Genomic DNA, 18,104 nt, shown 5'->3' on the forward strand with positions numbered 1-18,104 from the left:
CTAAAAGTGTTTTTTACCCTTTTCCATTAGCCTCGGAAAAACATCCTGGTTTGTTTTAAGAAGAGAAGCACATTGTCAACTAAACACTGTTTCCTGTGAGCTGCTTCGTGGTGAGTACTTGATCATGGGGCTAGCTTGCAATCTAACAGGTCAGATATTTTAACCAGAGACTGGCTCTGTTTAAGTTTCTAATGTGGATCTTGCATAGTTAAAGTAATAGATTTGCCAAAAGGAATTAAGTAAAATACAATTAAATTATGGTTACTTATTTTTTCAAGCACTCACCTCTTCTCGAAAGATTATATCAATATACTTGGATTCTAGTTAGATATCGGAATTTTTTTAAGAAAAAAAAAAAAAAGAATGTTCCTCTAGTGATTGCAATGGAAACAGGTTTAATTGTGCCATACTGAATACTTACAATGTAAAAAAAATATTCCCAGAAAAAGGAATGTTGAACAGTAATCTATAACTAATAGCAGAATGAAACACTACCATTCTGCTAGTTGGTAGAGTGTGAGGGAATATGATTCACCCATTATATGTGTGTTCATTGAATCTGAATAAGCAAGTCATGAAACCATTTCCCTCTCAAATTTAGATATGGTTTCTCTAAACCCACAGACGAGGTGGTTATGATAGTATAATATGTTACCCTTATTCGGAGAAGGCAGTGGCAACCCACTCCAGTACTCTTGCTTGGAAAATCCCATGGACGGACGAGCCTTATAGGCTGCAGTCCATGGGGTCACTAAAAGTCAGACACAACTGAGCGACTTCACTTTCATGCATTGGAGAAGGAAATGGCAACCCACTCCAGTGTTCTTGCCTGGAGGGACTGCAGAGCCTGGTGGGCTGCTGTCTATGGGGTCCCACAGAGTCCAACAAGACTGAAGCGACTTAGCAGCTGCAGCAGCAGCTACCTTTATTGCTCACCCTAGGGTCTTGAAAAAAGAACTCAGGATGAACAGACTTCAGAAAAATAACTGATTTGAAACATGGTAATAAGAAAATGTCTCTTTCACATTTTCTATTTTCAAAGAGCTAAAATCAGTGCATAGGAGGGCTCCTACACTGTGTCTTGCTGAAGCATAGAATGAATAAAGTGAGTCCATGAGATGTATTTCTGCAGGATGATAGCTTTCATTGTTGAACCATTAATTCTGTTTGTGTCTGCAAAAAATCATTTTTATTTTGTGTTGTTTATCTTGTGGACTGTTGTTTACTGATATTATTTTCCAAAAGAGTTAAGTGACACATTAAAATTTATTAGCAAAAACAAAAATAAATATTTAATGTTATAATTTAATGACTATCATTACTATAAATATAATAATGTGATGATAGTAGATATCATTATAGTAAAATATTTTAAAATATGAAATGATCTCATTCAAAAATGTAGCATAAAGTAGTGTTTTTATATTATTTAATAGTTGACATCATTTAAATTCTTTACTCTTCAGTGATAGTATTTTCTGTTTCACAGATTAGGCAGAGAATGATGACAAACAGAGAAACAGAGATAACTATGGGGGTAAAAAATGAGTCTACCATTCAGGAGTTCATCCTGGAGGCGTTTCCTGCTGTCCAGCATTTGGGGAACCTCCTCTTCCTGGTGCACCTGCTGGCATACCTGGCCTCTATCATGGGAAACATGGTCATAATCATCATCACCTGGGCTGACCATCGCCTCCAGATGCCAATGTATGTTTTACTGAGCACTTTCTCCTTCTGCGAATGCTGTTTCATCACCACAGTTATTCCCAAACTGCTGTCCATCTTCCTTTCAGGAAGGCAAACAATTCCCTTTACTGCTTGTCTCACACAAGCCTTTTTCTTTTTATTTATTGGAGCAGGAATTTTCTTTCTCATGGCTGTGATGTCATTGGATCGATACCTGGCCATTTGCAAGCCTCTGCACTATGCATCCATTATGAACCTGAGGGTTAGTTTCCTTCTGATATTCTTGTGCTATTCCTTGTCCTTCATCTTCTTCACTGGCATGATACTCAGAGTTTCCCAGTTATCATTCTGTGGCCCCAACATCATCTCTCATTTCTTCTGTGACCTTGGCTCCTTAATTCATCTCTCCTGCTCTGACACCAGATCTGTTGAGATACATTTCTTCTTCCTTACTTCGTTTGTCATTCTACTATCCCTCATTGTAACCACCATTGCATACAGCAACATAGTAGTCACAATCCTGCGACTGCCATCAGCCAAGGAGCGACAGAAAGCTTTCTCCACCTGCTCCTCTCACCTCATTGTCCTCTCTCTGATGTACGGCAGCTGTGTGTTTATATATGTGAAACCAAAGCAAGTGAACAGGCTGGACTCCAACAGGGAGGCTGCCCTTGTGAACACGGTGGTGACCCCGCTGCTGAACCCTGTCATCTACACCCTGAGGAACAAGCAGGTCCACCAGGCTCTGAGGGACACACTGTCTGGGGTGAGGTTGCAGAAATAATACAGTTTGGAGGCTAAGTGGATCCTCTTGATCTTCTAGTTCTGTTTCCCACCACTGGCAAAGTCTGTTCTTGAGAAGCTCTCCATATGGCGATCTATCTTGTGCTACTTTTCAGCTGGATGGTACTGTCCTATTTTGTTATTCAATACTTTCTTCTATTTGAAAGTTTCATTTATTCTCTATATTGTGCTGAAAAGATCTTCCAAGATTTTTCTACTGATTGGTCTCAAATGCATTCAAACCATATTTATGGAGCACATTATACATAAATCATAAGATATAAAGTCTTTAATCAAATAATAAAAGTGTTGCCAGATTTTATGATATCTGTACATGATACATTCTTATTTTTGAAGTTCATGATACCTCAGGAGAAATAGATAGAAACCCTTCTTTCCCATTTGACACTCAAGGTTTGACACTCCATTTACAAATTATTTCTGAAAATCATATAAAGTTATAGTACAACTTAATGGTGTTTCTTTATTTAGTCTATTTATGTAAATGAGTCAGTTCTGTACTCATTAGTTCCTCTTTGGATCTATTGGTTTTAGTGTACAAGTAGCTCAGTGTAACTCCAAAAATTTAGGTGTGCTCATCAGTGTAACTTCTTCCAGCAGGATCACACATTATTAATAAAATTTTCTTTAATTCTTTCTTGAAATATAAACAAATTATAAAACTTTAAGATTTGTAAAGTTTATTTTCTGTAATTTCTGTTGCCAAGTCCTGGAACCAACAAGTTGCTCAAAGGTAGGTGATCCCAGTAGTAAATTCTTTCCTCTCATATAAGAGGTATTTTCAGCTTGGTGTGATCTTGAGTGTAGGAGATGCCAGTGTTGTCTCTGGTAACCTAAATTGTGGTTGAGATTTTATGTAGCAAAACCTAATTGAACTCATAATTAGAAAGGCATAAAAAGAAAATGAGTACATTAATAATAAAGAAAAGTGGATCAAAATGGACTAATTTACAGTGTTTGAAGTTTCATTAAGCAAGTGGCTCCAACCTGAAGGTATTTGGCCCTAAAGGGATGTAGGTCCTGTCACATCTAACCCTGCATGTACATAGCATGCATTTGATTTTTGCTATGTCTTATGTGAGTGTGTATTTCCCTTTAGCCTGACTTGAAAATTACTTATAGTTTAAGGCATAATGTTATTAGGAAGAGTTTTAGATTGTCAAAAGTACTGGGTGATTTAGATTTTTATGTTTGGGAGTGATTTGATGATAGGTTGTCCTAGGTATTGTGGTCTTCCAAGGACATCTGTATCTATGTCTCTCCCTTTTCCAAAATAGAAGTTCCATGAATAATTCTTGAATCTGACAAAAGTTAGGAAGTCCTGAGAATCCTCTGTGTTGGTTTCTGTCCATTAGATAAAAGAGTAAATCTTCATAGCTTGGAGTCCTGAGCCAGGCTAGTGCAGGAGATGGACATCACCAATCACCCAAAATGAGACAAACTTATGCTCTTCTAAACCACTGTCTCTGTTTTAGCGTCTCCCAAGGGACTAAGGTGTGTCATCCCTATTACCCCAGCCCTAAGACAGGTAGATAGAATCCAATCCTTCTGTTAACAACTGGGAAAGTTGGGGTACTAGAAATGTTGTCCAATTCCTTCTATGTTCAAGGAGAAACTAAGAACTGATAAGCTCATCTGTTTATACTATACTGACCCTGAGGACAGAGCTGTGAGGAGTGACTCCTTAGGAGAAGCTGGACGTTGGGAGTTCTGATCAGATTGTAAGGTGCTGTGTTGGGTTAGAACTCACAGTTTCTCTTTGTTTAAGACTGGTTTGCCTTTGACCCAGCCCATGTGGGCCAGAATAAGTCAGAATGAATATGTTCAGGAGTTCCATCAATAGCTTTAAGTCACCAGTATGATGAGGTTAAACTGTTTCCTGTGTTTGAACTCTATTAGCCCAGACTTTCATAGGAATGAAACTTTGGTTTCCTCATGTGTTAGAAAGTTCCAAGTACACAAAAATTGCAGGCATTTCTTATTGTGGGATCTTTTGAGGCTATTATATGAATATAGAATTTTAAGCTGAAACAAACATCTTTACTTAAAAAATTTCTTCCTTTAAAGCAGAATTTTATTATTTTATCAATGAAAAAAGCAGAACAAAGTTCAAATTCTGTGAAATACATTTATCTGAGTATGTGACTTCATTGTGATCGATCAACTAGTAGTATTATAAACTAAAGCCAGCTTTGTACGAAACAAATTGATCAGGCAATGAGTTTGGCCACATCAGCTAACTGGTGTAGACAACTAGCCCTAAACAGCCAAGATTTCCATGGTACTAAAGGATAACTTTAAGGGAGAAAAGAAGGGAAGCTTTTTATTTTTGCCTAGGTGCAAGAGAGTCACAAGAATCAGCAATAACATCAGTGCCTTGAAAAAAAAAATTCTGGGAAAGCAGAAACTAACTCAAGAAGAAATAGAAAATACAAATAGGCAAATAGCGATTAAAAAATATATAAGTGATCACAGAGTTCCCACAAAAAAAATCCCAGGAGCATGTGTATTTACTAATGATTTCTGTGAAACATTTAAAGAAGGATTAGCTCCAATTATTCACAAGCTTCTAAAAATGCCAGTGAAAAAATCACTTTCCAGTTCTTTCTAAGAGGTCAGTATTACCCTGATATCAATACAAAACAAGTATATCACAAGAAAAGAAAACTGCACAACAATTTCTCTGATAAAAATAGGGATACAAGAATACCCAAGAAGATGCTGAGAAAACTATATCAGGAACATATACAAAGGATAACACCACCAAGTGGGGTTTATCCCAGAAATGCAAGGGGACTTTAATAGATAAAAATCAGTCAATAGTGTACACATATTAGTAAAATAAAGGACAGCAAACACATGATGATCTCAATAGATGCAGAAAAAGCATTGGACAAAATCTAAGCTACCTATGACAAACATTTGGAAAACTAAAAATGAAAGGGAAATTCCTCAACCTGAAGAAGTGTATATATTAAAAATCATTGGATAATATCATCCTTGACAGGGAAAGACTGAAAACTTCCTCCCTAAGGTCAAAAACAAGAGGAGGATGTATCTATTTAACATTGTCCTAGAGGTTGGTACAAGAGCAATTAAACAAGAAAAACAAATAAAAGAACTTCAGATTGGAAAATAAATAAAATTATCTTATTTGCAGATGCCACAATTTTGTAGATAGAAAATTCTAAGGAATACACAGTAAAATTTTCAGAGTTATTAAATGGGTCAAAGAAGATTTCAGAATTAAAAATTTAAAGTTCTTTCTTTAATTTTATTTTTTATTGCAGTAGAGGTGATTTACAGTATTATATAAATTTCATAGTACAACATAGTTTTGATTTTTTAAAAGTAATTTTCTTTTTATTTTATGTATTCATTTTTATTTTTGGCTACACTAGTCTTCGTTGCTATGTGCAGGCTTTGTCTAGTTGTGGCAAGTGGTGACTACTCTTCATTGTAGTGTTTGGGATTCTTATCGCTGTGACTTTTCTCTAGGAGGAGCACAGGATAGGTTGCTCCGAGATATGAGAAATCTTCAAGGATCAGTGTTCATTTTGTTGGCAGGCAAATTCTTAACCATTGGAACACCAAGGAAGTCTCAGTGATTCACATTTTAAAAATGTTATAACCATTTATAGTTTTTAGTGTTGTACAATGTATCATTGTAGTTTGTTTATTTTATATAATAGTACATACCTCATTCTTGAACCTTAGTCTTGCACTTCCCCTTTTCCCTCTCCCCACTGTAACTACTAGTTTTCTTTCTACATCTGTGAGTCTATATTTTTTTGAGTCTATTTAAAAAGAAAAAAAAATTCACTAGTTTGTATCACTTTGAGAATCCACATATAAGAGATAACAAATGGGTGCTTGTGCGTGCCTAATTGCTCAGTCGTGTCCAGCTCTTTGCAACCCTTTGGACTGTAGCCCCCCAGGCTCCTCTGTCCATGTGATTTTTCAGGCAAGAATACTGGAGTGGATTGCCATTTCCTCCTCCAGGGGACCTTCCAGACCCAGGGAGCTAGCCCACATCTCCTGTGTCTCTGGCACTGGAGGTGGGTTCTTTACCTGCTGAGCCATCAGGAGAGCCCAAGAGATAACATACAGTATTTTTCTTTCCCTGTCTGACTTATTTCACTAAGCATGGTGGTGGTTGTGGTTTAGTCTCTAAGGCAAATCTGACTCTATGACTTCATGGACTTTAGCCCGCAAGGATACTCAGTCCACGGGATTTCCCAGGCAAGAATTCGAGAGACGGTTGCCATTTTCTTCTCCAGGGCATCTGCCTGGCCCAAAAATCAAACCTGCTTCTCCTTCATTGTAGGTGGGTTTTATTTTTTAAAACCACTGAGCCACCTGGGAAGCCGTATAGAGTCCACATTCTCTATTAAAAATGTACAAAAACGAGAAATTAGCAAGAATTTTATGAAGAATACTTTGCTAGAATATTGAAAACCTTCCTATACAACTTCACATCTTCCTAGGTGGCACAGTGGTTAAGAATCCCCCTGCCAGTGAGGTAGACCCAGGAGATGCAGGCTCAATCTCTAGGTCAGGAAGAGCCTCTGGAGAAGGAAATGGCAACCCACTCCAGTGTTCTTTCTGGGGAATCCTATGGATAGTGGTGCCTGGCGGGCTACAGTTCATGGGGCCACAGAAGAGTCTGATACAACTTGACGACTGAACAAGAGGGCATTTGTGCAAAATCTGCCTTTGAGGACTTTCCCAGAGGACTGTGGAGCCTATTGAGAAGGCTATGTATGTAATAAATTTAGCCATATGTCATCATATACATTGAAAGTGTAACTATGATATATGTCTCCTGGAATTTCCCATTTCCAAATATGAAGCAATTAAATGTCCTGTGAGACTCTGTTGTGTTTTTAGTTCCTTTTGCATTAAAAAAATTCCCTCTAATGAATTCTGAAATTTCCAAAGGTGTGTCCATTGGACCCAGTGTGTCCTCACTGGTGATGGTAAATAAGCCTGTGATAATTATATCATAAGTGCATTTGAATGTATTCTTGCTTATGACTGCTCTGATCCTCTGCTATATGAGGTGGGGTGACTGGTTGGGGAAGTGACTGATAACAGGGTCATTAGACAAGGAAATTGACCTTTGTTGTCTCTTCTTTTTGATTATCTTCTGAGATGAATACACAACGAACCACGTTTGTTGTTTCGATGCATTGTAGAATGGCAATAAATATGTCCAGGTATTCCAAATAGTAGCATCAGAAAGTGCTAGTGTGTGATGGGGACAAGTTGTACTGTCCTAATGGTCCAGAATTCATCAGTCAGATTGCCATGGGGAAAAACTATGACTGTTAATCCTCCAGAGTATGGAAACATTTTTAATTAAACCTTAATAATTTTTCCTACTACTTTAGGACATAGGTGAAGTGAAGTTGCTCAGTCGTGTCTGACTCTGCCCACCAGGATCCTCCATCCATGGGATTCTCCAGGCAAGAATACTGGAGTGAGTTGCCATTTCCTTCTCCAGGGGATCTTCCCAACCCAGGGATTGAACCCAGGTCTCCTGCAATGCAGGCAGATGCTTTAACCTCTGAGCCACCATGGAAGTCCACAGAACATAAAGCCTCCATTAATTTTGTATTAGGTCAAAGAAAGGTATATCTCAACTAAGAGAATTTTCCCCCTTTTCCATTAGCCTAGGAGAAAGATCCTGGTTTGTTTTGAGAAAGAAGCACATTGTCAAAGAAACACTGTTTCCTATGAGCTGCTTCCTGGTGAGTACTTGATTATGGAGCTAGCTTGTAATCTACCAGGTCTGATAATTTAACCAGAGACTGGTTCTGTTTAAGTATCTACTGTGGATCATGCATAGTTAGAAAGTAATGAAAAGAAGTGTTAGTTGCTCAATTGTGTCTGACTCTGCGACCCCATGGACTGTATCTCACCAGGCTCTTTGTCCATGAGATTCTCCAGGTAAGAATCCTGGAGTGGGTTGCCTTTCTCTTCTCCAGTGGATATTCCTGACCCAGAAATCAAACCCAAGTCTCCTGCATTGCAGATGGATTGTTGATTGTCTGAGCCACCAGTAAAAGTAATCAGTCAGTTCAGTTTAGTTCAGTTGCTCAGTCGTGTCCGACTCTTTGCAACCCCATGAATCACAGCACGCCAGGCCTCCCTGTCTGTCACCAGCTCCCAGAGAGTACTCAAACTCATGTCCATCGAGTCAGTGATGCCATCTAGGCATCTCATCCTCTGTCATCCCCTTCTCTTCCTGCCCCCAATCCCTCCCAGCATCAGGGTCTTTTCCAATGAGTCAACTCTTCGCATGAGGTGGCCAAAGTATTGGAGTTTCAGCTTCAGCATCAGTCCTTCCAATGAACACCCAGTAATAGTTTGGACCAAAAGGAGTTAAGTAAAATACAATTAAATTACAATTTCTTATTCACTCAAGCACCAATTTGCAGCAGATGCCCAGACCCCTTCCTCAAAGATTGTATCAAAATACTTAGTTTCTAATTAAGCATTGAATTTTCTTTTTCTTTTCTTTTTGCATTTTCTTAAATAAAGAAGAGTGTTACTGTAGGGATTGCAATGGAAATACAGGTTTAAATCTGCCACACCAAGTACCTCCAATGGAAAAAACTATTCCCAGAAAAAGGCATGTTGAAGAGTAATCTATGAAATGATTGAATAGCAGAATGAAACACTACCATTCTGCCAGGGAGGTAGACTGTGAGGGAATCTGATCACCCATTAAAATGAGCTCATTGAATCAGGACACCATGTCATGAAAACATTTCCCTCCCAACAGTAGGTTTGGTTTCTCTTAAACCAACAGACTGTGTGGTTATGCTACTATAATATACTACCTTTACTGGTCACACTGGGGTCTTGAAAAAAAGAGCTCAGGCTGAAAAGACTTCAGGAAAATAACTGATTAGGAATATGGTAATAAGAAAACTGCTCTTTCACACTTTGCATTTCCAAAGGGCTAAAATCAGTGCATAGGAGGCTTCCTACATTGTATGTCATACCTGAAGCCTAGAAATGAACACGGTGAGTCCGTGAGATATATTTTCTGCAGCATGACAGCCTTCATTGCTAACCATTAGTTGTTATGTGTCTGCAGTCATTTTCATTTTGAGTTGTTTACCTTTTGGATTGCTTAACTTGTGGAATATTTTTCTCAGATATTCTTTTCCAGAAAAGTTAAGTGACATATTAAAAATAGAAACAAATATTACCAAAATAGAAACAAATCTTTTATTTAACAATTTAATAAGTATTATGATTAATATTATAATGTTTAATTGTAAATGTTAGTCATTTATTGTAAAATACTTTCAAAATATAAAATGATCCCTCACTCACAAATATACCTGAAAATAGCGATTTTGGTTCCATTTTTGTTTTTTAAAAGTCGATATCATTTAAATTCTCTATTCTTCAGTGATAGTATTTTCCATTCCACAGGTTAGGCAGAGAATGATGACAGAGAAACAGAGATAACAATGGAGGTGAAAAATGAGTCTACCATCCAGGAATTCATTCTGGAGGCATTTCCTGCCGTCCAGCACTTGGGGAACCTCCTCTTCCTGGTGCACCTGCTGGCATACCTGGCCTCTATCATGGGAAACATGGTCATAATCATCATCACCTGGGCTGACCATCGCCTCCAGACGCCAATGTATGTTTTACTGAGCGCTTTCTCCTTCTGCGAATGCTGTTTCATCACCACAGTTATTCCCAAACTGCTGTCCATCTTCCTTTCAGGAAGGCAAACAATTTCCTTTTCTGCTTGTCTCACACAAGCCTTCTTCTTTTTATTTCTTGGTGCAGTGATTTTCTTTCTCATGGCTGTGATGTCATTGGATCGATACCTGGCCATTTGCAAGCCTCTGCACTATGCATCCATCATGAACCTGAGGGTTAGTTTCCTTCTGATTTTCTTGTGCTATACTTTGTCCTTCATCTTAATCACTTGTCTGATGCTCAAAGTTTCCCAGTTATTGTTCTGTGGCCCTCATGCCCTTCCTCATTTCTTCTGTGACCTTGGCTCTTTAATTCACCTCTCGTGCTCTGACACCAGATCTGTTGAAATGTATTTCTTCTTTGCTGCTGTGTTTGTCATTCTGCTGTCCCTCATTGTAACCATCATTGCATACAGCAACATAGTAGTCACAATCCTACGACTGCCATCAGCCAAAGAGCGACAGAAAGCTTTCTCCACCTGCTCATCTCACCTCATTGTCCTCTCTCTGATGTACGGCAGCTGTGTGTTTATTTACCTGAAACCAAAGCAGGTGAACAGGCTGGACTCCAACAGGGAGGCTGCCCTTGTGAACACGGTGGTGACCCCGCTGCTGAACCCTGTCATTTATACCCTACGGAACAAGCAGGTCCACCAGGCTCTGAGGGACACACTGTCTAGGGTGAGGTTGCAGAAATAGAGCTTTGGAGGCTTAGGATATGGGCTTGCTTCTCTAGTTCAGTTTCCCACCATTGGCAAAATCTATTTTTGAGAAGCTCTCCGTATAGCTGTTTATCTTGTGCTACTTTTCAGCTGGATGGGTACTCTCTTATTTTGCAAGTCAGTACCTTCTATTTGAAAATTTCATTTGTTCTCTATATTTTGCTGAAGCTATTGTCCTCGACTTTTTTACTTATTGGTCTTAAGTAAATTAAATTCAAATGATATTTATGGAGCCAACTATTATATATGTCATAATATACAAAGTCATTAATGTAATGATAAATATGTTGCCAGATTTTATAATTTCTGCCCATAAGGCATTTTTATGCTTGAACTTTATGATACTTCTGAAAAAAATAAATAGAAACCCTTCTTCACCATTTGATATTCAGTGTTTGAAATTCTAGAAACAAATTGTTTCTGAAAATTATATAAAGTCATAGTACAACTTAATGGTGTTTCATTATTTGAATCTACTTATGTGAACGAATCAGTGGTATTATCACTAGGTCTTCCTTGGGTCTATTGGTTTTAGTATACAAATAGCTCCATGTAACTCCAGATTTTCGTATGGGCTCTTTCAGTATCATCTTCCAGCTGTATCAAGTGTTATCAATAAAATTCTTTTATTCTTTCTTGAATTATAAACAAAATGTAAAACTCTAAAAATTTGTACAGTTTTTTTTTCCCCTGTAATTGATGTTGTCAAGTCCTGGAAACAACAAATTGCTCAAAAGTGGGTGAGCCCATACCTCCCATCTAAGGGGTATTTTCACCTTAGTGTGATCTTAGGTGTAGGAGCTCCCAGTGTCCTCCATGTTAACCTAATGTGGTTGACATTTTATGTAGTAAAAACAACTAGAACTCATGATTAGAAAAATATAAAAGAATAATTAGTACATCAGTAATAAAGAGGGGATCAAAATGGACTCATTTACTGTGATTGAAGGTTCACTGAGGACGTGGCTCCCACCTGAAGATAATTGGCCCTAATGGGACATAGGTCCTGTCACATCTAACACTGCATGTGCATAACGTGCATTTGATTTTTACTATGTCTGGTATGAGTGTATTTCCCTTTTAGCTTGATTTGAAAATTGGTTATAATTTAAGACATAATCTTATTAGGAAGAATTTTACATTGTTGATAGTACTCAGTGATAGATTTTTATGTTTGGGAGTGATTTAATTATAAGTTATCCTAGGAATTATGGTTTTCCAAGGACATCTCTGCCTTTGTCTCTCTCCTTTCTAAAATAGACGTTAAATGAATAATTTTAAACCTGATAAATTTGGGAATTCCTGAGAGTCTTCTATTTTGGTTTCTGTGTCTTAGATAAAAGAGCCAATCTTCACAGCCTGGAGTCCAGAACCAGGCTAGTGCAGGAGATGGACATCACCAGTCAGCCAAAATGAGCCAAACCTCGTGCTCATACAAGCCACTGTCTTTGCTGTTAGTGTGTCTCAAGAGACTAAGTTTTGTCAAGCTCTAGTATCTCAGCCGATAGAAGCCAAACCCTCTTGTAGCAACTGGAAAAGTTGGGGTGCTGGAAATGTTGTCTAATTCCTTGTATTTGTAGTTGTTCAGTTGATAAGCTGTGTCTGACTCTTTGCATTTTCATGGACTGCAGCACACTAGGCTTCCCTTTCCTTCACTGTCTCCCAGAGTTTGCTCAAACTCATGGCCATTGCGTCAGTGATGCTATCTAACCATCTCCTCCTCACTGCCCTCTTCTCCTTTTCCCTTCAACCTTTTCCACCGTCAGGGTCTTTTCCAATGAGTTGGCTCATCACATCAGGTGGCCAAAGGATTGGAGCATCAGCTTTACATCAGTCCTTCCAGTGAATATTCTGGGTTGATTTCCTTTAGGATTGGTTGAATCTCCTTGCAGTCCAAGTGGATTTCGAGAGTCTCCTCCAACACCACAATTTGAAAGCATCAGTTCTTCAGTGCTCAGCCTTCTTCATGGTCCAACTATCACATCCATACATGACTGCTGGGAAAATCATAGCTTTGAATATCTGGACCTTTGTCAGTAATGTGATGTCTTTGCTTTTTAATATTCTGTCTATGTTTGTCAAAGCTTTCCTTCCAAGGAGCAAGAATCTTTGAATTTCATTGCTGTAGTCACTGTCTGCAGTCATTTTGGAGCCCCCCAAAATAAAATCTGTCACCACTTCTATTTATTCCACTTTAATTTGCCACTTCTATTTTTTCCACTTCTTTCCAGTGCTTTTTCCACTTCCATCTATTCCATCTGGTGATGGAACCAGATGCCATGATCTTAACTTTTTTAATGTTGTGTTTTGAGCCAGATTTTTCACTCTTCTCTTTCATCCTCATCAAGAGGTTCTTTAGTGCCACTTTCTGCCATTAGAGTGGTATTATCTGCATATCTGAGGTCGTTGATATTTCTTCCGGCTATCTTGATTCCATCTTGTGATTCATCCAGCCCGACATTTTGCATGATGTACTCTTCATATTAGTTTAATAAATAGGATGATAATTAACAGTCTTGTCATATTCCTTTCCCAATTTTGATCCAGTCCATTGTTCCATGACTGGTTCTAACTATTGCTTCTTCACCTGCATACAGGTTTGTCCAGAGACAGCTAAGGTGGTCTGGTATTCCCATCACTGTAAGAATTTTCCACAGTTTGTTGTGATCCACACAGTCAAAGGCTTTCCATAGTCCAGAAGCAGAAGTAGATGCTTTTCTGGAATTCCCTTGCTTTCTATATGATCCAACAAATGTTGGCAATTTGATCTCTGGTTCCTCTACCTTTTCTAAAGCCAGCTTGTACATCTGGAAGTTCTCGGTTCATGTACTACTGAAGCCTAGCTTGAAGGATTTTGAGTATAACCTTACTTGCATGTGAAATGAGCACAATTGTCTGGAAATTTGAATGTTCTTTTACACTGCCCTTCTTAAAACCTGACCTTTTCCAGTCATCTGACCACTGCTGAGTTTTCCAAATTTGCTGGCATATTGAGTGCAGCACTTTCACAGCATCATCTTTTAGGATTTGAAATAGCTCAGCTGGAATTCCATCACCTCCACTAGCTTTGTTTGTAGCAATACTTCCTAAGGCCCACTTGACTTCACGTTCCAGGATGTCTGGCTCTAGATGACTCACCATACCATCATGGTTATCCCAGTCATTAAGATCTGCTTTGTATAATTCTTCTGTTTATTCTTTCCACCTCTTCTTAATCTCTTCTGCCTCTTATAGGTCCATACCAGTTGATTATATTCTTTATATTATATTCAGATTGATTATATTCTTTGCAGCTAAAGATGGAGAAGCTCTGTTCAGTCAGTAAAAACAAGATCTGTAGCTGACTGTGGGTCAGATCCTCAGCTCCTTATTACAAAATTCAGGATCAAATTGAAGAAAGTAGGGAAAACCACTTGGCCATTGAGGTATGACCTAAATCAAATTCCTTATGATTTTACAATGGACGTGACAAATAGATTCAAGGGATTATATCTGGTAGACAGGGTACTTGAAGAACTATGGACAGAGGTTGATAACATTGTGCAGGAGTCAATGACCAAAGCCATCCCAAAGAAAAAGAAATTCCTTCTATATCTAGGGAGAAACTGAGAGCTGGTATATTTGCCTACTACACACTACTGACCCAGGGGAAAGAACTGCAGGAAGTGACCCTTTACTCCTTAGAAGAAACTGGGAGTTGGGGGTTCCCTCCTGATTATAAGGTGCCATGTTGGGTTGGAACTCACCATCCCCTTCCAAAGACTGGTTTGCTTTGACTCAGCCATGTGGACCAGAATAGGTCAGAATGAATATGTTCAGGGGTTCCACCAATAACTTTAAGTCACCTGTATGATAAGTTTAATCTATATTTTCTGTGTATAAACTCTATTAGTTAAGACTTTCATAGTAATAAAACTGTGGCATCCTCATATGTTAGAAAGCTCCAAGATCACAAAAATATAGGCATTTGTTATTTTGGGATCTTTGAGGCTATTATCTGAATATAGAATTTTGAGTTGAAACAAATATAGAAACATCTCCAGTTAAAAAATTTCTTCTTTATTTATCAGTTTAAAATGACATTTTATTATTTTAGAGAGGAAAAAAAGCAGAAGATAGTTCAAATTCTGTGAAATACATCTAGTTGAGTATGTGACTTCGATGTGATTGATCAACTGGTAGTGTTATAAACTAAAATGAGCTTTGCAGAAAACGAATTGGTTGGGCAGAGTTTGGCCACATCGGATAACTTGTTTAGACAACTACGCCCTAAACATCAGCAATTTCCATGGTACTAAAGGAGAATTTTAATGCAGAAAAGAAGGGAACCTTTTCATTTTTTGCCTAGGTCCAAGAGAGATAAGAATCAGTTACATCAAGCAATTGAAAAAAAATTCTGGGAAAGCACAAAGTAACTCAAGAAGAAATAGAATATACAAATAGGTAAATAACAATTGAAAAATATATAAGTGATCAAAAACTTCCAACGAAAAAAGCCCAGGAACAGATGTCTTTACTAATGATTTCTGTGAAATATATAAAGAAGAATTAGCTCCAATTATTCACAGACTTCTAAAAATATAAGTGAAATGATCACTTTCCAGCTCTTTCAATGAGATCAGTATTATCCTGATATCAAGACTAAATGAAAGTATCATAAGAGAAGAAAACTAGACACCGATTTCTGTGATGAAGAGAGGTACATAATACCCAAAAAAATGCTTTCAAACCTAAATCAGGAACACATTACAAAGGATAACACACAATCACCAAGTGCAGTTTATCCCATAAATGCGAGGGTACTTTAACATATAAATATCAATCAATAGTATACACCATATTAATAAAACTGAGGACATCAAACACATGATGATCACAGTAGATGCAGAAAAACCATTTGACAAAGCAGAGATTTGACACTTTTGAACTGTGGTGTTGCAGAGGACTCTTGCATGTCCCTTGGACTTAAAGGAGATCAAGCCAGTCCATCTTAAAGGAAATCAGTCCTGAATATTCATTGGAAGGACTGATGTTGAAGCTGAGACTCTGATACTTTGGCCACCTAATGTGAAGAGCTGACTCTTTGGAAAAGACCCTGATGCTGAGAAAAATTGAAGGCAGGAGGAGAAGGGGAAGACAGAAGATGAGATAGTTGGATGGCATCACTGACTTGATGGACATGAGTTTGAGCAAGCTCCAGGAGTTCATGATGGACAGGGAAGCCTGGCGTGCTGCAGTCCATGGGGTTGCAGAGTCAGACATGACTGAGAGACTGAACTGAACTGAAACCTCCCATGACAAAAACATTTGGAAAACTAAATACAAAACTGAAATTCCTCAACCTGATAATCTGTATCTATTAAAAATAACTGAATAATAGTATCCTTGACAAGGAAAGACTGACTACTTCCTCCCTAAAATCAAAAAGAAGAGGATGTCTCTATTTAACACTGTTCTAGAGGTTGTTACAAGAACAATTAGGCAAGAAAAATAGACAAAAGACCTTTAGATTGGAAAGGAGGAAAAAGATTATCTTATACACAGATGCCATAATTTTGTACATAGAAAATTCTAAGGCATAGACAGTAAAATTTTTAGAGCTATTAAATAGGTCAAACAAGGTTTCAGAATTAAAATATTTAAAGTTCTTTTTTAATTTTAGTTTTTATTTATTTTTATTACAGTAGAGTTGGATTATAATAGTACACAATTTCAGAGGTACAACATAGTGATTTTCATTTTTAAAAGAGTAATCTTCTTTTTATTTTATTTGTTCATTTTTATTTTTGGCTACACTGGTTGTCCTTGCTGTGTGCAGGCTTTCTCTAGCTGTGGCAGGTGGGGGCTACTCTGCATTGTAGTGTTTGGGTTTCTTATTGTGGTGGCTTCTCTTGTTGCAGAGCAGAGGCTCTAGGCATGTGGGCATCAGTATTTTCAGCACACAGGCTTAGTTCTCCAAGGTATGTGAGATCTCCTAATCCAGGGATCTAACCTGTGCCCCTGTATTGGCAAGAGGATTCTTAACCACTGGAACACCAAGGAAGTCCTAGTGGGTCACATTTTAAAATATTCTACTCCATTTATAGTTATTTTGGCTATATTTTCTTTGTTGTACAATGCATCACTGTGGCTTATTTATTTTATATATAGTAGTTTGTACCTCTTATCCTCAACCCCTATCTTGCCGCTCCCCACTTCTCTCTCTCCACTGGAAAGTACTAGTTTGTTTTCTATACCTGAGTCATTTTTTGTTTGTTTGTTTATTTTATATTCAGTCTATTTCATTTTTAGAGTCCACATATAAGAGATAACACCCCACTCCAGCACTCTTGCCTGGAAGATCCCATGGACTGAGGAGCCTGGTAGGCTGCAGTCCATGGGGTCACTAAGAGTCGGACACAACTGAGCGACTTCACTTTCACTTTTCACTTTCATGCATTGGAGAAGGAAATGGCAACCCACTCCAGTGTTCTTGCCTGGAGAATCTCAGGGATGGGGGAACCCGATGGGCTGCCATCTATGGGGTTGCACAGAGTCGGACACGACTGAAGTGACTTAGCAGCAGCATAAGAGATAACATATGTGTGTTTAATTGCTCTGTCATGTCCAACTCTTTGCAACCCTTAGGACTGTGACCCACCAGGCTCCTCTGTATATGGGAATTCTCCCCTTAAGAATACTGGTGTGGGTTTCCATTTTCTTCTCCAGGGAATCTTCCTGACCCAGAGATCAGACCCAGGTCTCTAGTATTGACAGGCAACTTCTTTACCAACTGAGCCACTGAGGAAGGTGGGGCACACATAAAAGCTCCTAAAAATTTCTATGAAATTTGCCGTGACTTTGAAGATTAGTGAGGAGATATTCAGACAGATCTCCAGACAGCTACTTTATGCCCCAGTGTTGCCAGAAAATAGACTGTTGGTGGTTAGCCACCTGGCGTTCAATGGGAAGCTAGAGGCCAAAGAAAAGTGGATAACTCCTGTGTCAGCAGCCCAGCTGACATACCACAGGAGGAGAAGCAGACTTCCAAAGGGTGGTTTCTATGGCAACAGCTTCTCCTCACTGGGAGTCATGTCTCAAATTTTCTCTCCTGTGTTTTGAAGAAGTCTGGCATCCACTTTACAGCTTTCATTTCAAAAGAGAGAGGCTGGCCATGTGAGTA

At 38.4% G+C, this 18,104-nt stretch overlaps 2 protein-coding genes across 2 annotated transcripts in view; both read left to right on the plus strand.

Moving 5' to 3' along the window:
* Positions 1–2,470, plus strand: part of LOC133070684 (olfactory receptor 6C4-like) — a 65,230-nt gene extending 62,760 nt beyond the window's left edge. The window contains exons 2-3 of the mRNA XM_061163086.1: positions 31–110; positions 1,490–2,470. Of these exons, the coding sequence (XP_061019069.1) occupies positions 1,502–2,470 (969 nt within the window). The 5' untranslated portion in view covers positions 31–110; positions 1,490–1,501. The remainder of the gene's footprint in view (positions 1–30; positions 111–1,489) is intronic.
* Positions 2,471–9,968: 7,498 nt separating this feature from the next.
* LOC133070685 (olfactory receptor 6C2-like) lies at positions 9,969–10,919 on the plus strand. Its single transcript, XM_061163087.1, has one exon. The coding sequence runs from the start codon at positions 9,981–9,983 to the stop codon at positions 10,917–10,919; it is 939 nt and encodes a 312-aa protein (XP_061019070.1). The 5' UTR covers positions 9,969–9,980.
* Positions 10,920–18,104: the final 7,185 nt, after the last annotated feature.

This window comes from Dama dama, chromosome 15, assembly GCF_033118175.1.
Source record: "Dama dama isolate Ldn47 chromosome 15, ASM3311817v1, whole genome shotgun sequence".
Lineage (NCBI taxonomy): Eukaryota > Metazoa > Chordata > Mammalia > Artiodactyla > Cervidae > Dama > Dama dama.